General features: G+C 33.6%; 2 protein-coding genes across 6 annotated transcripts; one reads left to right on the forward strand and one right to left on the reverse strand.

The window, feature by feature from the left end:
* The first annotated feature begins 1,715 nt into the window (after positions 1 to 1,715).
* On the forward strand, positions 1,716 to 3,799 carry LOC110115588. Its single transcript, XM_020848853.2, has one exon. It carries the CDS (start codon positions 2,063 to 2,065, stop codon positions 3,107 to 3,109), a length of 1,047 nt encoding a protein of 348 aa, XP_020704512.1. The 5' UTR covers positions 1,716 to 2,062; the 3' UTR covers positions 3,110 to 3,799.
* Positions 3,800 to 11,780: 7,981 nt separating this feature from the next.
* Positions 11,781 to 19,047, reverse strand: LOC110115594 (protein IMPAIRED IN BABA-INDUCED STERILITY 1). Of its 5 annotated transcripts, none has more exons than XR_002305356.2 (11): positions 18,375 to 19,047; positions 17,030 to 17,314; positions 16,621 to 16,938; positions 16,223 to 16,450; positions 15,972 to 16,069; positions 14,061 to 14,178; positions 13,440 to 13,970; positions 13,197 to 13,326; positions 12,238 to 12,267; positions 12,032 to 12,144; positions 11,781 to 11,872 (listed from the first exon to the last, which is right to left on the reverse strand). XR_002305356.2 is itself a non-coding variant. In XM_020848859.2 (10 exons), exons 1-10 carry the CDS (start codon positions 18,720 to 18,722, stop codon positions 12,119 to 12,121), a joined length of 2,112 nt encoding a protein of 703 aa, XP_020704518.1. In that variant the 5' UTR covers positions 18,723 to 19,047; the 3' UTR covers positions 11,781 to 12,118. The 5 variants fall into 5 exon arrangements, 2 of the variants coding, with proteins under 2 accessions (XP_020704518.1, XP_020704519.1); XR_002305355.2 differs by having other exon boundaries at positions 11,975 to 12,144; XR_003701980.1 differs by lacking the exon at positions 12,238 to 12,267 and having other exon boundaries at positions 18,375 to 19,046.
* Positions 19,048 to 21,194: the final 2,147 nt, after the last annotated feature.

Raw genomic sequence — 21,194 nt, forward strand, 5'->3', positions numbered from 1 at the left:
ATTGATACGCAGTAATTATATAGTAAATACACAGTGATGTTATCTTAACAGTTTATCAAAAACATTTTTGTTTATTACAAGTTCAATTTTGAATGCACATTTGACAAAAAAAAAAAAATTCTTTTACAAGTTCACATTGAATGCACATTCGGTACATCATCGATACACAGTAAATTAATACGCAGTTGATACGCAATAAATATGTAGTTGATACACAATAAATACACAGTTAATACTAAGTTCAAAGAAGTGTCGAAAATGAAAAAAAAAATATAAAAAAATTGAAAATTTTGCAACCTAATTTTGAAGATAAAAGACAATCAATATACAGTCAATACCAGTGAATACACAATAAAAATAATGTTAATACATAGTTAATATATAGTTCGAAAAATATTCATAAAATGAACAAAAAGAACTCATAGAAATTTCAAAACTATGCAACATAATTTTGAAAATGGAAGAACAACTTGAAACATAGTCAATACAGAGTCGATACACAATGAATACACAGTAAATATGTAATTAATATAAAAAAATTGTAATTAATATATAGCTAATACTAACCAAGTCAATACAAAGTCCATTCACAGTCGATACAGTCAGTATAAATTTTGCACGACGGTTTACATTCGTATGTTTGCAATACTACAAGCGTCCAACCCGTGTACGCTAAACTGACTGCCCTTTTTGGTTTTTTTTAACAGTTGATTCTGTTTGGCGTTCGTTCGAGGATCATGGGCTAATTTATAAAATGACAAGCAAATATCCTAAACCTTAAAAACCCTAAACGTAAACCCTATTACTATTTTGAGAGTTAAGCAAAAAAAAAAGTATTTCTTTGAAGATGAACTGAATGAGAATGACATACTAATCTTGTTGGTAGATGATAAACTTAGCGCCTAAATGCAATTGAACTGTAAACCATCCGGAATGACAAAGATGAAAGTGAATGTTGAAAATGAAAATTGAATGTTTAGATGCAAAATGAACTTAGCGCTGAGACATTTGATCTCCCACTTATTCAAATTTTTTACCACTGGGCTTGATTGGTCAGGCTAATTATAAAAAAATAAAATATGAAATTCATATATATACACATGTCGAACAGAGCCCTGCATTGGGCACCCATACCGCCCATGACCTTGTGAGTGAGTATGGGTGGGCCCTCAATATCGGGGGATAAATCGATTTACATTGTTAATCACCGTATATCTTATATTACTGGTATTCTCACTACGTAGTGTGCAACACTTAACCACACTGCAATTAAGGTAAATTCTAATATGCGGCTTGAAAGTTTGTAATCATAGCAAAGGGACGACAATCCTCAAGGCCATCAGTCCGTGACAGACTGAGTTCAAAAAGTATGGAAAGTGGATGGGAATAGGTTGGTACGACATCCCAAAAGTCACTATTGATGGGTGTGGGTGGGTAATGCCCGTTCAAGTAAAACATGAGTAACTAAGGCCTCATGTATGACTTTGATGTCGGACCTAATTGTTAAAATTTTATTATAGTCTGGTGTGACAGCCACGTCACCAGAATAATTTGTCCGCTTATTGAACGCCTGCTACACAACTCTCCTTGGCCTATTGGTTGAGAGCTTAGGCTTCCAACTAAGAGGTTCAAGATTCGAGTCTATGTGTATGCGTTGTGTGTGTGAGTTTGCCTTAAATGGCCTAAATGTCCCAAAAAAAAAAAAAAAAAACGCCTGCTTTCCCATCAACCAACAGCTCAGGCTGTGGGCTGATTCCAGATCGCATCTCCCACGTTTTCCTCCACTGTTCGCCGGAAAACCTTATGCTTCTCTACCTCTACCTCCGTTCTGCTCCTTAACTGCAGTATTCTCTTTTCAGATCCCCTCCCTCTCCATCGCTTTCTTATTCTGGTCTCTCCCACTTCGCTTCTTAACTATCGTGTTTTTCGTTTATTTACTGTCCTGCAATGCCTGCGAAATAATGTGCTCTTCATTCCGTTAACATCGAACCAAATCGCGGTTTCTTCACCCTAGCCATCAACGTCATCATCCTTTGTGAAAATAGAATTCGATTTTGGCGATATGGGGCATTTAATTGGCAGTCAAAGCTCTCCGCGGCTGCCACCGGTGGTTATCGACCACATGCTCCCGGATCTCTCCGAAATCGGAGCCATTCCCCCCTTGAATGCATTGGAGATTTTGAGGGAGACGGTCCGCATCCTCCGTGTTGATCCCTCCACTTTCATGTCCATCTTTGCCCTTCTCATCTGCCCTGTCTCCTCCGCCTTTCTCTCTAATTTTCTTCTCAACCAGTCCTTCGTCAGCAGCGTAGGGCACCGATTGATACTACTTGCTGTCACCAGTGGTCTACCACCCGCACAATTCCTCAAACAAATGTGCCACCATCTCGCCGGAACATTAGTTTCTTCTGTATTTTGCTTCCCTCTTATAATCACCTTCCTTCTCCTGGCCCGTGCCTGCATTGTTTACTCCGTGGCCTGCAGTTATGCAGGAAAGAAGGTTATGATAACCGAGTTCAAAGGGACGGTTGCCCGCATTCTGAGGCGTCTGGTCTTGACCTACATTTGCAATTGTGCTGCAATTGTGAGTTGCCTTACTGTCTTCATTACACTCATTGTTGCTCTCTGCAGTTCATTTTCTAGATTGGGCTATCCTCCTGAGATCATCATATATCCTGCATTGCTAGCTCTGTTGGGGTTTTCAGTAGCTTATGCACATATAATTGTGGTATGCAATCTCGCCAGTGTGATATCTGTATTGGAGGATGCATCTGGTCCACAGGCATTAGTGAGGTCCATGAGGTTGGTCAAGAGGCAGATACACGCAGGGTTGGTGATATTTTTAGGGACAACTACAGGATTGGCTTTTGTTGAAGGGCTGTTTGAGCACAGGGTAAAAACTTTGAGCTATGGTGATGGGTCCTCGCGAATATGGGAAGGACCTCTGTTGGTACTTATGTATTCCTTTGTGGTTCTTATTGATTCTATGATGAGCGCGGTTTTCTATTTCACCTGTAGATCATCTGGTGGCATGGAACTATTGAATGCAAATGAACAAACTTCTGAAGAATTGGAAAACCTTTCATCTCAGTTAACAATTGCTGAATAGCATGTTCTTGATAATTTTTTTGTTTTTTTTCTCCATTTGGTCATGAATTCCTTACAGTTAATAAGCAGCGCCATATTTCATTCAGTTAGTTTGGAGGAGGAAATTGAGTCCTGATTAGTACTTGACATAGTCTGGCATTATTTGTAAGAACTTTCTGCTGAAGCACAAAACTGAATGATATATTTTGTATTCACTTCAAACAGTTGATTAAGATACAGAATAAGCTATCCATCATGTTGATCCTACTCAATACTTGTTAAGAGTAAACTCTGAATAATTCAAATGGTGTTCTTCATCTATTTTAGTTTGCTCTTTTGCAGGCGTGTGGTCACATCAATTTACAGGTTGCTCATTGAAAGAGGATAACTGCCATATAGATTTCTGTTTAGCATACAACTTCTCTTTTACTGTGCCCTTGACATCTAGCAAGCTTTGCCGCTTGTTCAATCACTCAAATAGGAAAAATCTGTATACATGGCTGGGCTACACCGCCTTGATCCTCATATATCCTTGAAGTTTTGTTTTTGAACAATTCACTTTCTTAGGAGATAAAGGCTTATGTTAAATGCATGAATTGATATCAATGCTGGATAGATAAATTTGCTGGACATTGTTATTTAGCTAAAAGGAACCAGTTGGCCTTATATTTGTTAACTTCAGGACTTGTAATTAAGATGCTTGCTTATTTTCTTTCAGCACATTGGTGCATGTAATCTTCCAATAGCTTTTCTGTCATGCTTTTCCATTCATTGTTTGTTCTCTCTTGAATGCATAGAGATACCAAAAAATTTAGTGGTAAGCGTTCATACCTCCTAAAACTAGTTATCATTCCGGAGTTCTCATGATTTTATATCCTTGTTCACCGTTAAATTAGAGCATGCATATTATTGTTAGTTATTTTTAGATAAAAATAAATTTTCAACTAGCTCTACATCTTCGAAGGAGTGGTAAGAGTATGTGTGTGTGCGCGTGTGTGCCTGTGGATAGAGAGGCGTTCATGTGCTTAGATGTTAACTGAATAGAACTTTTCATTATTCTCAACTAGAATTATGTACATGGCCATAAATTTGAAGCATTAAGTCCCATCGGTTGATAATGTGAATTGTACTTTTGGACAATTTTTTGCTTGAAAAAATATACTTGAAAACAATAGAATGTTTCTATAATACTGAATTTGGTGGAATAAGCTTTCAGGATTTGCATAAGAAGATACTAATTTTTCTGTGGGGTATCATATTATTTCTTTTTCCTCAACGTCTTAATGCAGAATTCCATTCACATATAAGGTCTTCTTGGACTATCTTAGGTTGATACCTAATATGTGATTAGTTGACAGTATTAGATAAAACGTGAGGTTTGCTCAAATTTCAAATCATTTGAAATTGTTTGGTCATTTTCAATCTAGTAATTGACCAAATTTTAAGCTTACAAAAGTTATCCAGGCTAAAGTTCAAATTTTGATTCTAGTCTGCTAAAAAAGCACATTAATGTTATACTTTATATGAACATAAATTTGTATGTTGTCTTTTAGGTTGTCTTGTATTTGTTTTATATTATTTTGCATTTAAATGGTAAATATTTTGCAAATAATCAAATATGATAATATTAATTGTGTTGGGTAATTTGGAGTTATTTCACCCCATTTAGTGCTGGGCTTGATTGGATTTCAAATCATGAGTCTTGTTTGTTAATAATTTGGAGTCTACTTAATGCGGCATCCGACGGTGGACGATATTCAAAGGAAGAATCGAAGATCGATGGCCGAGATCTCTCCGTTTTACTTTAGTTTACTAATTGTATTTTGATTTAATTTTACAATTTTTCTTTTTTACCTTTTTTATTTAAGAGTCTTGTTTTATGTAAGCCCTAGGGGCAAATTTATCTTTTAGTTTGTTTTCAGGCTTATATATAGAGTCCCCTTCTCTTGTATTAGATATGATGGAATTATAATAAAAATTTGTGTTATGCACTTGCGTTCTTTTGGGAGGACATTAGTGAGATTCCTATGGGAAGAAATCAGAGTTTTCACTGGCCGCAGGATGGGTCCGGGCTCGTGGCTTGAAGTCCCTTGGAGAAGGGCAACGTATCACCCGTCAGTCTTCGGAAGAGTCCAAGGTTCGTAGTTTTTATCTTCTTCTTTTTATTATTCTCCTTATTTTCCTAACCGCCACTTCCCCATCTCTCTTTCTCCTATTGGCCGAAAACTCCACCCAAACCCTAGGCCAAAAGACACCTAACGGCCGGCCCAATCCCCTTCCCAAAGCCGTCGTCCATCATCCATCCCTTGGCTCCAAGATTCAAAATCTAGCATTCAAATCATTTCCTAAATTAGCTCCCTTTGATTTTGGAAACTATTTAAATTCATATTTAATTGAATTTGAATTTGAATTTTACTTCCTAAATGAGGAAAACTATTTTAGGGAAGTCCCTCAAATCATGCAATTTTGAATTTTAAATGGGAGTTGATTTAAATCCACTTTCCTATTTTAAGATTCTAAATATAGTCGCCTTTAACCCCTCATATCAATCATCCATAATCATGCTAGCCGCCGGCCCTACCCCCTTCCTATTTCCTCTTTCTCTCTACTTTCAAATTGATTATTGAAGGCATTTCTTATTCGATGCATCTTAATTTTGGAAAATTTTTAAATTCAATTTTAAATTAATTTGAATTTAAATTTCTTTCTTAAAATAGGATGAATTATATTATGAGGCTTTCCTTAATTCTCCCTATTTGAATTTAATTAAAGACCTGTCATAATTCCTCTTTTCTTATCTTAATAATTCAAGTTTGGAAATTCCTTAAGTCCACATTCATCGTATGTGGACACATTCAACGTATGTGGACGCCTTCCCTTTTTCCCCTCTTTTGGCCAACCCCCTCCATTCTACCTCACTACTTTTCTTAGAATTGATTTTTTGCAAGTTGAGCCTAGTTGAACCAAATATTGCTCTAATTTGACATGTTCAAGTCATGTTAAAGTTGAACATTGGAGTTTTATTCAAACTAAACACAAATATGAGCTGAGCCTAGCTCATGCCAAGCCCGTCTTGTTTGAATTCGATTCAATGCCAACCCTAATCTCATTTGACCTGAGATACTGATTTAGAAGAAAATAGGAAATACGAGGAAGACCAAAAAAAAAGTTATATAATGATTGGATAAATTATTGGATTATTGTGCTGAAGTTTATATATAGTAATATTTTATTAGCAACTCACCTGCCACCCCTGCAAGCTGCCATTAATATAGTTTTTTGTTAAGTTATGTGAGTTAGAAAGTCAACTAGCCGACCAAGGTTTAGTGGTTAAATGTGTTTTTGTTTGGATGAGTGAGTTCAGTACATATTTTATTCTTATATTATACAGATATTCCACATGGAAGAAACTTAGTTCTAGCTTTAGTGATGCCTTCCTTTTTATTTATGTGCTGCTATCATTCCTTCGTTATGGATAAACATTATTTGTGGGATGCAGGAATTAGTAGGTTTTCAGAAATTTTAGGTACAGCTGAACCTCTTTTTAAGTATGTATATGAAGGTGAATTATTCAAGAAGGCGATCAAAGTTTGATCAAGGCTTCATGGTACTTGTCAAGTAAGTAAAAAATTTATAGAGCTTGTCATTGCTGCTTACTTTGATTCTTCATTTCATTGGAATATTCTTTGTGCAATTTAAGATTTGAATACATATCTTTTGATCTTATGTGCTAAACATTTTCCTTTAAAAACTACTGAAGTGACTTCACTCTGAAGCACTTTAAACAGATGGCCTTAAAAATGATTTTAGATTTCATTTTTTGTTCTTCAATGTTAGTGTTGCATGAATACAACCTTTATAATATTTTTTTCTTTTATTATTATTATTATTATTATTATTATGGTTAGGATTAATAATTCAATCTCTAGCTGATATATCCCCTCAACTCGTGATCAGCTCGTAGTCATTTGAGTCAATCTTGAGTCAGGCCAAATGATTATAATCTACAAGTCCAGCTAATTATGACTAGTTAGCTTCAATCGCCCTCCACCAACTCTGTGAAATATTTAATTCTCAATGGAACTAAGAGTTGTCTCAAACAATCTCTAAGCCCTCTCAAAAAACGATAACATTTCTCCTTAACAGTATTAACCATCTGTAGGGCATACCTAGCCAAAGTAATGAGCTCAGCCTCATATTGCATACCAGTCATGTCCCTTGCATTAGCATTGTAAAAGCCTCATGTATCTGCAAGTTGGTCGAAAAAGTAACAAATCCCTGTTTGAAATTACTCATAAATTACTAAGTAATTAAATAATTTAAGTTATCCTGAAACTTCTCTCTCTGTTGGTCTAATTATCAGTGTTTTTCTTCTCACTCAAATAAAAATACTAGCATTGGTACCTTACAATTTTTTGAGCATTGCATCCCATCAAAGATTTTTTCTATTCTCAATTAACAATCCTCTGTTATTTGTGACTCGATCGCACCCTTTAAAAATGGCGTTTTCAATATTTATAATTTGTAGAAGTTTGTCTTCATAATCTTCTCTGCTGGTAAACATCCTACTATGTGCATCGTCCATTAGCTGAGTTATCTTGGCAAATTGTATCATGGAGTCTAATGCCGTAGTACCTATTGTATTTCTATGTCAATAATGCTTGAATTGAATTTTGTCCATTAGTCATTTCATGTTCTTGGGAATCCACTGAACTACAACCATAATATCCTTACACTTGAACAATCATATGTAATAACTCAAGATGATGTATATATGTGCATGAATGAAAGAATTATTAACCTTAAAAATACCCAAATTTTACTATCTCATAATCAATCTTATGACTGTGTACTTAATCAATTCCTCCAACACCATTGTTCTAATACCATAAATCATCACAACCCCACTTGGCATTATCTATATATCATAATAGATTGTATCAAGTTGAGTGTGAGAGAAAAATTTTTTTCCAAGTTATATTTAGGAATTTAGTTTAATTTATAATGGTAAGAAGTATCTCTAACAGCAAAACAATGACCTCACTCTATTAGGGCCTTACCTTTATTTGAAAAATATATAAATATAACAAAGATGAGCAAACTATTCTGTATATTACATGAAGCATGCAACTATATTTAGTGTACAAAAGTACAAATAATATTTATACTAACAACTAATTTATAAACATATGCTAAGTAAATAGATATTTATTCAACTAATTATGTTTAGGTATCATATACAATATAATTATGATTTATGATCGAAGTTATCATTTCAAAATTTTATATCATGTAGGGCATCATATCATATCATAATTAGTCTATGCAAAGCATATTATCATGTATAGTAGTATAAGAGGTATTTATCATCACATTTACATATTAAGAAAATTAATTCTCACTAATCGCATCATATCATGTAATTCTTTTCTTGTACCAATTAAAATAAGTTAGGTACAATTTTATATCATGTCATATATGTAAGAACTGTCATATGATATAATACACAAAAATTATCACTCTTAGCCCACAGGCACTCAAAACTATATCACATTATAAACATATTTCTCCTATCTTGTATTAGGTTTACATTACTAACCCATATTTAAAGGAAAGTCCGTCAACCCAGCCTCTTGTGCAAGATATCATGCTTCACCATCTTGAATTGTCATAGGTAGTCTTTCTTACATACGCATATTTTATAATATATCCAATAAATTAATATTTGAAATCATATTCAATATCCATCTCATTGTGTCATTTATAGTAATATAAAAATTATATGTAGAGCAAAATGATAGAGTTTATAGAATAACTCACTGGGCTCATTTTAATATATAACCACAATAGAAATATAACAATAATTCATATCATATTTTTTATATTGATATGATGCAACATAAATTTATCAAAAAATTAGGACATAAGAAATATTCTATAGAAATTTAATATGATTATATCAAAAGGCGTAGAATAATTAGAACAATGATATATTTAAAGTTGCATGATAATTTTTTTTAAAATATTGAGATATCATAATTTTTATAATTTCTGATCAAATTAAATTTAAAAAATACAAAAAAATAAAATCATTGAAATAGAAGTAGGGTAATGGAAGTCCACTTTGTTTCAAATAATTTTTCCAACTAACTCGGCTGATGAAAATAGCTCTTAGACTCTCAAATCCTAAGTTTCGCTCCCATTTATCCCTTTTTTTCTCCTTTCTAATCCTTCTCCTCCATAGTTTAAGAAAGCTTAAAAGAGGGATAATGAAGGTTTTGGAAGGTGTTGATTTAAATTTATATAAAAAAATTATACAAATCATTTAATTTTTAATATAAACTCCATCCAAACCTTTATATAACATGATTTTCGGAGCTCCAAAATATGAAAAAAATAATCACAAAATATTTCGTTGTGTTCTGGTAAAAATGGTTTGCAAAACGGACACTAAATTATTTCAAAAAATTTGTTTTTAAAGACATGTGTCACAATTTATTAAAGAGTTTCAATTAAATAAATAATTTATTATTTTCATATACAAAATGTCCACAAAAAAAATATAAATTAGGGAACAAAATTCTTTATGATGTAGCAAAGATAGTTTATAAATCAGATTTATAACAAATTCAGATAAATTATTTAAAAATTGTGGGTCAAAATATATCTTATAGAATTTAATTGATCGTATCTTTATTTCTTAGCAAACATTTATAAAAAAATTTAAATAACAAAGTAACTTGAAAATATATTTTAATATGTATCTTTGAGTATCATATTAATTAAACATGTATCTATATAAATATATTCAAAACAAACAGATACTCAAGGGCAATGTGGTAATTCCTAAATTAAAACTAAACATGTGAATATTACAGGAGGGCTAAAGTTGGGCTATGATGGTCAGATGATAATTGTTAATGATCATAGTCAGGCGAGGTAATTGAAACAACATATTCAAGCAACGGGGGTTAAAAAGCCATAAACAATCTATAACTGTCAGAGAATCATAGTCGGACAATAGTGGTCAGAGGATTGTTGCCAAGAAACTGTGGTCGAATGACTATATTTAGACAATAGTGGTTGAAGTATTGGTGTTGGGTGATGGTGGTTGGATGAGTATAGCCATGCACAGTGGTCGAAGGACCGTAGTCAAGCAATGACCATAGTTGGGCAATGGTAGTAGGACATAGTTGCATGAAAGTTGTCAAAGAGTCTTCATTAGGTAATGGTGATCAAGGACTATGGTTAGGCTATGATGGTAAGATGATTATAGTCTGGCAATGGTTGTTGAAGTATTGTAATTGAGCGACATTAATCGGAGGAGATGATTAGTTGATTGTAATAAGGGATGATGGTCAGAGGATATTTGTTGAGCAATAGTGGTTGGAGGATCGTAGTTGAGAGACAGTTGTCAAAGAACCATAATCATGTGATGGTGGACAGATGAATGTAGTCAAGCGAGAGTGGTGGATGATCATAGTTGGACGATAGTGGTAAGAGAAATGTAGTTGAACAACACTATACAGATGAATGTAATCATGCAATAATAATCAAAGGATTGTAATTGGGCAACACTGGTCAGAGAACCATAGATGAGCAATGATCGTAGCATGATTGTAGTTGGCCGAAGTTGTTGGAAGACCTTAGTCAGGTAAAGATTGTCGGATGAATGTAGTCAGATGATTGTAGTTAGAAGACCTAATTGGGCAGCAGTTGTCAAAGGACCTTAATTGGGTGAGAGTTCAATAATGGCAGCCAGACGGTGGTCCTAAGGTCGTAATGGGGTGATGATCTAACAATAGTGGTGCTCTGGTATTTTTCAAGCATGTAAGCTCTCTTAAATCTCAAGCTAAGGTTCAAGCCTTCAAGGCTCCCTTCATGTAGAAAGCGGAGATCTGTAGTCAAAATCTAGAATACTCCATCAAAAGGCTTGTATTGATTCTTTCAATCATAGGTTATACTTTCAGCATTTAAGCATCTTAATGATGTCAGAATTAGACTATTTTGAGCTCATTGGATTCATCTAGTCATGATGCGATTTGACAATAAGCATGCTAGCTTTGGAAATTATTTATTCCTCCAAATTGTTTGTTGATGTTTTCTATCGTGCTTCAACTGCTTGATCTAAACTCATTCGGACTCAGAGCATCACTTTTGATGTTGTTGAGCTCATCTCATCAAAATATTTAGTTCAACTATAAGTTTGTTGAAATTTAAGTTTGGATTGTCTTAAATTTAATTATAAGTTTTTAATTTATATATGCATCAACATTTATGTCTAATTAAGTTGTTTTTTTAATGATATATCAATAATATATAAAGATTTTATAGAATAAGATAGAATATTACTAATTATAAAAGTTTAAATAATACATCAATATAACAACAAGAACATCAAGCCTTTATCCCACTACATGGGGTTTATATAATACATCAATAAATATGAAAATTTTAAAAGATGTATTAAAAAAAATCCTTAAATAAATATGACAAGATAAATTCATAATTACACTGGTGAGTTCAATTTTGATAGAGTGTGGTTGGATTTGTGAAGATTTATAGAAATGTTTTACTCTGTTTAAGCGATGTTAAAAGCACAAATTTCATTATATCAGCCATATAAAGACTTTTGTTATAATGCATTATACAACGCCAAAAAAAAAAAAAAAAAAAGAGAGAGCGGGAACAAATAAAAGAAAAGAAAAGAAAATAGAAAATCAAAGCTATGCATAAGTAGCAGTCGCTGTTTTCCATCCTTCTCTAATATGAAAACTGGAACATCCTGTTTGGTTAACATCTCAGAATCAGCAAAAAAAATATGACAAATGAATGAAATTTTTTATATTTTTTTCATCCTTAACATATTTAAGGCTGCTAAACTCACTTGTGAGAAAAATGGAAACATATTTAGCCTCATTCCTATCAATGTAACAGTCTTTACCAAAGTGTTTTGTCGGGCAATTTATAACAGATAGGATACGTTGCAATGTACAGCAGGAGCTTCTTAAGTATAAGCAACAGCTTTGATTCACTGAACTTGATTTCTTCCAGCCACTGCACATAAGATTAAATCTGATTAGTTCATGCAAAATATAAGGGAAAAAAGGTTTTTTTTTTTTTTTAAAAGGAGCAAACGTTTCAGCATACCTGTATTTAAAGACAATTTTGAGTGTAGATCTGAATAAGTCAAGCAGAATATTCGTTTAAATAAATGATAAAATTTTTTCTTATGTTAACACAAAAATGGAGTATAACAAAGCTGATACTAACGCGATGAGTATTCTTTTAAATAGTTGTATAAATGTATATTCATCCAATTGATAGTATAATATTAGAATCCAACTAGTATTTTAGAAAAGAAATGGTAGTCATGAAGATAAAAGTTGAAGTTGTCAGCATTAAAAAAGATAATAGGGAAATTTGTACAATACTCCCTATAGTGTGGCTTTTTTGTAAAGTACATCATTTTTCAACTATAGTGAAGTAGCTATCAAGTTTTCAATTTTTTTTTCTTATAGACATATAACTTATAAAAACTTTAATGATTAATTAGTTTCTCTCTTTATCTTTCTTCCTACTCTTACTCTTTCTATCTTCAGGAACTCCACAAGATCATCAGAAATTGACGTTGTGAGCTCACTAAGGATCAATCGAACCTATCAACTAGCAAATCTTAGTGTTTTACGAATATTTTGCTAAATAAATCTTGGTAAAATATCAAAGCCCAGGTAAATTACTAAGGTTGGTGCAACTCTGATAGATCTGAGCAACTAGAATATGGTAAAACCATAATAAAATTATGAGAGTTAAGTGCAACTCTAATAAATTTAACAGTTAAACATCATTAGAATTTTTAAGTTTTCTTATTTAAAAAAAAAGTTAAAACATGAGGGCTGTTGCACTGAATTTGAACAATGCCATTGTTATTCACAAATAGGTCATAGTTAGATAGTGTATTATAGAGATTTCCCAAAATTACAGATAGAAAGGCTGATAAGATGTCCTTTTTAAGTAGTTTTTGAAGACATGTAATGATTATTAACATAAATGTGTAAAAACCAGAAACAAAAGATGGAACATAAGTATTACAAGTGATTTCTATTTACCTCGTTGGAACCATGATTTTCGAACGGCTTTCCGGATTTGACGATCATGTTTTTCTAACAATTCATCAACCTTTTGGGCTTTAGACAACAATGGCCCTGAAAACTCCACCCTGCCTCCATCATGATATCCCTAAAGTTTCAATTTAAAGAATAGGAAATCTTTTAGCCCATAAAACCATAGTAGAAATCTAAGAAAAATAAAATATAAACATAGTCAAACCCAGGAAATAGCTTTCTACGAACCAGCATACTGCGCTTTGATTGCATTGTGCCATTTCTTGAGAAATCATGTGAATGAAATTTGGAAGAATCGAATGAATCTGGTTGTTCCAGTTGTGCCCAATTTTTCATCGCTGCTTTCTTTGCCAATTTATACTGCTCATTGCGCCTGTGATGATCAAGTGGATAATGTGCAGTATTTCCATTAGCTTGGCCATCAAAACCAGAACTAACTCTGGCTCTGATAGCAGCTGGCAGCTCCGGTGCACCATTATTATGGTTCCTTGAGGTAGTTTTAATATGAGTTTTAGCAAATGGACGATCTTCCCGCAGTTTCTTATCCCATGCAAGACCATTAGAATGATTAACATGCAAAGGACCTGAGAAAGGAATGCTCCCTTGAGAAATATGCTTAATATGTCGACCTCGATCAGAAGGATTTAGTGCTGCCATTGGCTGAAGATCTACAAAGAGTCTAGAACCACCATTAACTCTGGGACAAGGTAACTTGTCGCCACTGCTATCAGTTCCATGGTTAATTTTTCGATGCTCCGCCTGCCATTTATAATTATTAAACTTAGCAAGCAATTTTACTAAATTCATATGCTTTGATGTGTCAACAATCAAATCAATAGTAAATTTTACCTCTTGGTGGTTTGATAATCTACTCAAGCCGCTAAGTTCTTGTGTATCCCTATGAACCCTTAATGGTCTCCTCGTCACTTCTGTGACACGTGCTCTACCGTTGCCCTTTGGAATCCTCCTGAAAGTTAAAATGTAAAATGATGAAATTAGCGGCTGATTTTGTGCTTTAAAGATATTGATATGATTTATCAACACCTTCATAACAATTTCCAATGCATAAGAGTAGTGTATGTCAAGTTATATAACCTGGTTTTTAATGCTTGTTTTCACGCACCATATTCATTTCTTTCCATAACTATTTTATTTATTGTATAATATTTAATAAGAATATGGCGCTTGTTTTTCAGACACCATAACCATTTCTCCCTATAACTTTTTTCTTTATTGTATAATATATAATAAAAATATAATGCTTGTTCTCTTATGATATTTGATATGTCGGACTATCCTCCATCAAAACATTTTTAGTTTGAATTGTGCAAATTATAGAGCAATTAAGTTAATGTGATATACTTTAAAACTATGGGAGAGCGAGTTATGGAACGTAGGTTGCGGCGTGATACTAATGTTTCTCAAAATCAATTTGGATTCATGCCGGATAGGTCTACTATGGAAGTCATACATTTATTGAGAGGTTTGATGGAAAAATATAAAGAGAATAAGGATGATCTACATATGATATTTATTGATTTAAAGAAAGCATATGATAAAGTTTCAAGAGAAGTGCTATGGAGAATTCTTGAAAAGAAATGAGTTAATAATACTTATATTCAAATCATTAAAGATATGTATGTAGGAGCTATAACTTGTGTTCAAACACAAGGTGGTTTGATCAAGTATTTTCCTATTTTGGTTGGATTACATCAAGGATCAACCTTAAGCCTCTATCTTTTTGATTTAGTCATGGATGTTCTCACTAGACATTTGCAAGAAGATGCAACCTGGTGTATGCTTTTTGCTGATAATATTCTTCTTGTTGATAAGACTAGAGAGGGAGTTGAAGGTAAATTTGAATTATGGAGGTTAACCTTAGAGTCTAAATGTTTTCGCTTGAGTAGATCTAAAATTGAATATATGAAGTGTAATTTTAGTAGTAATAAACCTAGTGGGGGGATTGTGACTTTGGGCGATCAAGTCATTAATAAGAGTACATGTTTTAGATATCTTAAATCTATTGTTCAAAGTGATTGTGAAATAGATGGGGATATTATCAGTAGAATTCAAGTTGGATGGTTGAAGTGGAGGAATGCATCGGGCTTCTTGTGCGATAAAAAACTCCCCCTCAAACTTAAGGGAAAATTCTATATGATGGTGGTGAGACCTGCAATTCTTTATGGTGGAGAATGTTGGCCATTAAAAGAGAAGCATAATACTAAATTAAGTGTGGCAGAGATGAGGATGCTCAGATGGATGAGTGGATTTACCCTTAGAGACAGGATACGAAATGAGCATATACGTGAGAAGGTTGAAGTAGCTCCAGTGGAAGATAAGATTAGAGAGAGTAGTCGCCTTAGATGATTTTGTCACATAAAACGTCGGCCTTCCGATGACCCGGTTAGGAAAGTAGAGGTATTAGATTTGACTTTTATTAAGAAAGATAGAGGTAGACCTAAAAAGACTTGGTTAGAAAATATTAGAAATGATCTTCCTTTATTAGATTTAAACGAGAATTCGACTTTTAACATGACACAAGGGAGAAAAAAGATTCATGTAGCCGACCCCACATAATAGGACAAAGGTTTGATGTTGTTGTTGTTGTTGTATTAACACTTCTTTCATATCAAAGGATTTAATCTATAACCAAACATAATAGTACAAATTTAATGCCTAAATGATGTACTTCTCATTAGATTAGTTAAATCGTTGGAAAGAATAGCTATGATGCATTTGAAGCAAATGTTCAAATCAAACCTGTTAGCATCCTCTTGGATTTTTGCATCAATTTCTTTGGTAGGTGGGTATTTTGGCAAACTTGATGGTTCACACGAAAGAGGCATTGCTGAGAAATACTGTGGAAATGACAAGAAATAAAGTATTAAGTCTAACAATAAGTACAAAAGAAAATGAAATGACAGTAGCAGTTAAGGGAGTTGATATATGAAGATTCTTGAAAAATTATAGCTGACATTATACATGGACGAAAGGCCAAAACTGATTCATACCTCAGATGCCAGAGCAGACTCAGCACTTCCACGCCTTCGAGGTTCTATAGATAGAAATCTTTCTAATAATTTGTAGACAGATTGTGGCAAATTTCTGAAAGTCTCATGCAGGTGACCCTCATAAGGACGATGGGGCTTGAAAATTATTTCATGAGGTAACTTGGAATTCTTCCAGTATTCATCTGATGGGGAACCACATAGTTTAAAGATTTTGTGCAGTTGCTCAACCTAAGAACAGAATGGCAGCTACCATCAAGCAGAAAGAAAGTAGAACCATGAACATCTAACAGTTATCAAAGAGAGTGCTCATAATAGCAGCTAGAATGGGAAACATGTAAGCCAACACTAAGAGGAGAAAAGAAATTTTGAAGTGATAACTTTTGGACTGAGCTAATTACCTCAGTTCTTCCTTGCAAAATGGGCTTCTTGAAGAACATCTCTGCAAATACACAACCAACACTCCACATGTCTACTGATGCTCCATAATCGACGGAGCCCAACAGAAGCTCAGGTGGACGGTACCATAGTGTTACAACACGACTAGTTAGCGGTTGCTTATTTTCAGGTGGCATGAAGTTTGCCAGACCAAAATCAGCAATTTTTAAGATTCCATCATTGTTAACTAAGAGGTTTGCACCCTTAATATCTCGATGGATGATTCCTCGCGAATGACAATGTTCAAGGCCAGATAGCAATTGTTTCATATAACACTTCACCTGCACGCACAGATTGCCATTTTTCATTGAAAGTTTCTATTAGATCACCAGTCAGTTCAAAAATATTTGACATTTCATGATCACTACTAACCTGTGATTCGGTGAATTTCACATCTGGTGATGATGATAATCCAGAAAGATCATGTTCCATATATTCAAACACCAGATATAAGCTACAAGATAACTGAGAGGTGATCAAACCTTCCAGTTTCATAACATTTGGATGGTCGAGCCGACGAAGTATCTCTATTTCTCGTGCCATGAACTTGACACTTTCTGGCTCAAAATTGTCAAATCTCACCTTCTTCAGGGCAACAACTTTTCCATTTTCAAGATCCCTTGCTCTAAACACACTGCTGTAAGTGCCTTGCCCTATCTTCAGATTCAATTAGAGAATAAAATCCATCAGTAAAAGATATGGAAAGGAAAGCTTAGTTGTTTAACATAACAGATCAAGTGTAGAATTTAAATAAACTAAAAACAAAAAGAAGAAAGAAAACATGCTGGTGTAGAGATAAAGCTGCATCCTTCTTTTCACTAAATAATCTCACTAGATTTATCCTATTGATGAAGCATGTAGCATTTGAGCTTGTTAGAGTCATGAAACTTGTTAAATTAGTGAACCTTTTTTATTTGATTCTCTTGCTGTTTTTTTGGCCTATTTTAGTTTTTTTTTTTTGTTCTTGAGTTTCTTGTGTAGTGATTTTCGTGGCTTTGTTTTCTTTCTAAACATGTATACATACATTCTGAAATCTGTAGTTAGTTTGTAGATTGTGTATCATCACTAAAACCAAGACATGAGTAGCATTCTTGTATCTTTAAGTTGAATACTAGGTGTTTGTTCAAATTCCTGAGAAGGTCTTTTTTTTTCCTTGGTGCATTTTATCCCTCTGTTCCGGTTTGTTCTGCAGTTGCTGGTCTGCATCTGGTAAGCCTTAATTCATTAGCAACAAAATTAATCATTTCATGATATGAGCAATATATTATTATGATTTGAGTCTTTCCACTGAATGCAAAAAAGGTGATTGATTTCAGCAAAACGTGAGAGCGAAGTTGTTAGAATAGATCTGGCAGAAGGTGCTGTTGGGCGAGCACTAACTAATTTGCTGTAGCCAACAACAAAATCATATATAAAAAATATATATATATATTTCAAATGAAATAAGACGTTCCAAATTCAATCATTGAGCAAATCCTTCTAATTTACACACACACAAAAAAAGGATTAACATCCCTTCAAAAAACTAACCACTATTGATCATAACAAGCCAAATAAGATTAAACAAAGCTGGTAATTAACCCTGAATTGTCCATCCTTTTGCCTAATTCCTCCATTATTAGCTTATCCTTCTCAAATGTACTTAGCAAAAAGGATTCACAAAGCTGGTAATTAGCCATGAATTATTCATCTTTCTACGTGATTCGTCCATCATTACCTTATCCAGTTTCTCAAAGTTTTCAGCTTTGAGGGGCACCCATCCATGAATTGCCTCACCAGCTACGGCTGTGAGCCATCTCGGCCATCCCGCGGCGGCTTGTTCCCCTTCGATGTGCTTGTGAAGGTTCTCCACTCTGACGACAACCGCTTTAGGGCTTTCCACGACCGCTTTCACCGTTACCTTCGGCTCCTCGATCTTCTCTTTATCCTCCGCCTCATCCTCCTTTGGCCTCTCCCTCGACGATATCTCCGAAACTGCCTCCGATCTTCTGTTATCCCTGAGAATGCCTGACGAATCCAGCACGGGCGTCACCGACACGACATTCTTCGACGACGAGCAGCCCATCGCCGCCGGATCGCCGGCCGGGGATTGGCAGCACCGGATTATCCAACGAGTTGGGGATTGGGAGGAACCGAGAGGGGATAAAGGCGGAGAAGACAGCAAGATGTCCGCGGTGGAACACGGGGACAAATCCCAAAAAAAGCAAAGAAAGGCGAGAACTTTATATCCTATTCTAGGCTTTTGATGGTATCGAAATCTTCGCGAAATTAATGGGAGATGAACGGAGCAGAAGCTTTTAGGAGTAATGCCGCTTCTGCGAGATTCTCGCGGGAAGGCCCTCGGGGAATCTCTCTTTCATTTCCCTGATGGGGAAAAAAAATATAGCCGTTGTGTTTTGAAAAAAAAAAAAAGAACAACCGGAGAAACTGAATTGAAAAGGTGGTACTCTGAAGATTAGTATTTGTGCATGGAGACTTTTTTTGGTTGGTTCATTTGATATGGGAGTTGTTGAGGAGAGGGATGGTTGAACAGCTTGAGAGATGACAAATGGTGGGGAATTAGGGGATGTGTCAAAAAGTTGGGTGAAATTGATAGGAAGATGTTCACTTTTTTGGACCTTTTCATGAACCTAATAATTAGGGTGAGCCCTAAGTGTCTTTTTTTTTTTTTACTTTCATCTAAAGCTAAATTGATGAAAGATTCATGTATGTTTAAGTGGAAGATAAGATTAGATAGAGTCATTTTAGATGGTTTGATCACATAAAACGGTGGATTTTCGATGACCCGGTAGTAAAATAGATTTATTAGATTTTACTTATGTTAAGAAAGGTAGATGTAGACCTAAAAAGAATAGGTTAGAAAATATTAGAAATGATATTTCTTTATTATATTTAAATAAGAATTTGACTCTTAACAAAACACAATGGAGAAAAATGATTCATTTAGTCGATCCCACATTGTGGGATAAAGACTTATTGTTGTTGTTGTTGTTGTTATATCTAAAGCTAATTTGATTTTGACTTATAATTTTTCATTTTAATTTTGAGTTGAGTCAAAATTTTAAATTTAGATGTGGTCATCTTATATTTGATTCGAGCGAAAAATCAATTTAACATCGATCAATTCATTATTTTTAAGATAAGCTTTTGCCCATATATATCTATATAATCATTTCTTCTTGATCTTCAGCTAGCTATAATTCAAACTAGCAATCTATAAGTTTTACTATTTTGATCTAATTTTTTTCAAAAACATGGGCGTAAATATGCGAGATTGAATGAGCTACATGCTTGCATGACTTAATTTGTTCTTCATTAACAATGATGCAAATTGCAAACCAATGTAAGCACAGCAAAATTTAGAATATAAGTTCATCATAGTAGTTTTTAAATGATTGATGGATAAGGCGTGGTGTTAAGTTTTGCAGAGATGAGGATGCTTAGGTGGATAAGTGGCTTTATTCTTAGAGACAAGATACGAAACGAGCATACATAGACGTAGCTTCAGTGGCAGATAAGATTAGAGAGAGTAGTCTTAGATAGTTTGGTCACATAAAATAGTAGTCTTTCGATGACCAGATTATGAGAGTTGATGTATTAAATTTAACATAGGTTAAAAAATGCACAGGTAGACCTAAAAAGGCTTTATTATAAAATATTAGAGAAAATATTAGAAATGACATTTTTTTATTAGATCTAATTAATAATTTGACTCTTAACTGCACACAATGAAGAAAAAAGGTTCATGTAACCAACGCCATGTGGTGGTATAAAAATTTTGATGGTTAAGACTTTTAAAATCTATGAATTTATTTGAAATGAGTTTATTATAAAAATCTATTGATTATTCATACATTGTAGTGATCATAAAATAATTTCAAGATATTTAAAGCACATCTTAACTTAATTTTTTCTATTTTTTCATCCCGTTAAATTGGATTTCTCTTTTTTTGAATCTAGGTTTACGCATCACTTATTTAAAAAATGATAAGCTTCGATCCAATTATGACATGTTTGGGATGGATGCAGCTATTATAAATTTTTTATTTATGAAATTGATTAAACAAAACTAATTTTATTTATTTATTATAGATATTATATACTTTTACCTTCAAAGAAAAGGTCAAATAATAATTGCTTATAGCCAATTATCTACCATATTCTACCAAATTTAATAAGGAAAAATTATTTCGCATAACATAATCTTTTAAAACAACAAAAATCATAATAAGAAAATAAAAGTATGATTATTGTAAAATAAAGTAATAAAAATCTATCTCAAGTCTCAACCACATTCATATAGAGAATTATTGCTTTTTAAAAAAAAAAACTTCAACCTTAAATTAATAACAATGAGAGAAGGCTATAGATGCTAGACAAGTTTAACTGATTTGGATATCAAATATCAATTTGTCTGGAACGACTTTCTTACTACTTCTTAGTACACAAATTAATTTAATCTTTTTACTAAATAATTTATACTTTGAAAAAAATATTCACATTTTTCAATAATTTCTGAAGGATGAAAAACAAAAAA

The sequence above is a fragment of the Dendrobium catenatum genome, unplaced genomic scaffold (genome assembly GCF_001605985.2).
Source record: "Dendrobium catenatum unplaced genomic scaffold, ASM160598v2 fragScaff_scaffold_1078, whole genome shotgun sequence".
Taxonomy (NCBI): domain Eukaryota; kingdom Viridiplantae; phylum Streptophyta; class Magnoliopsida; order Asparagales; family Orchidaceae; genus Dendrobium; species Dendrobium catenatum.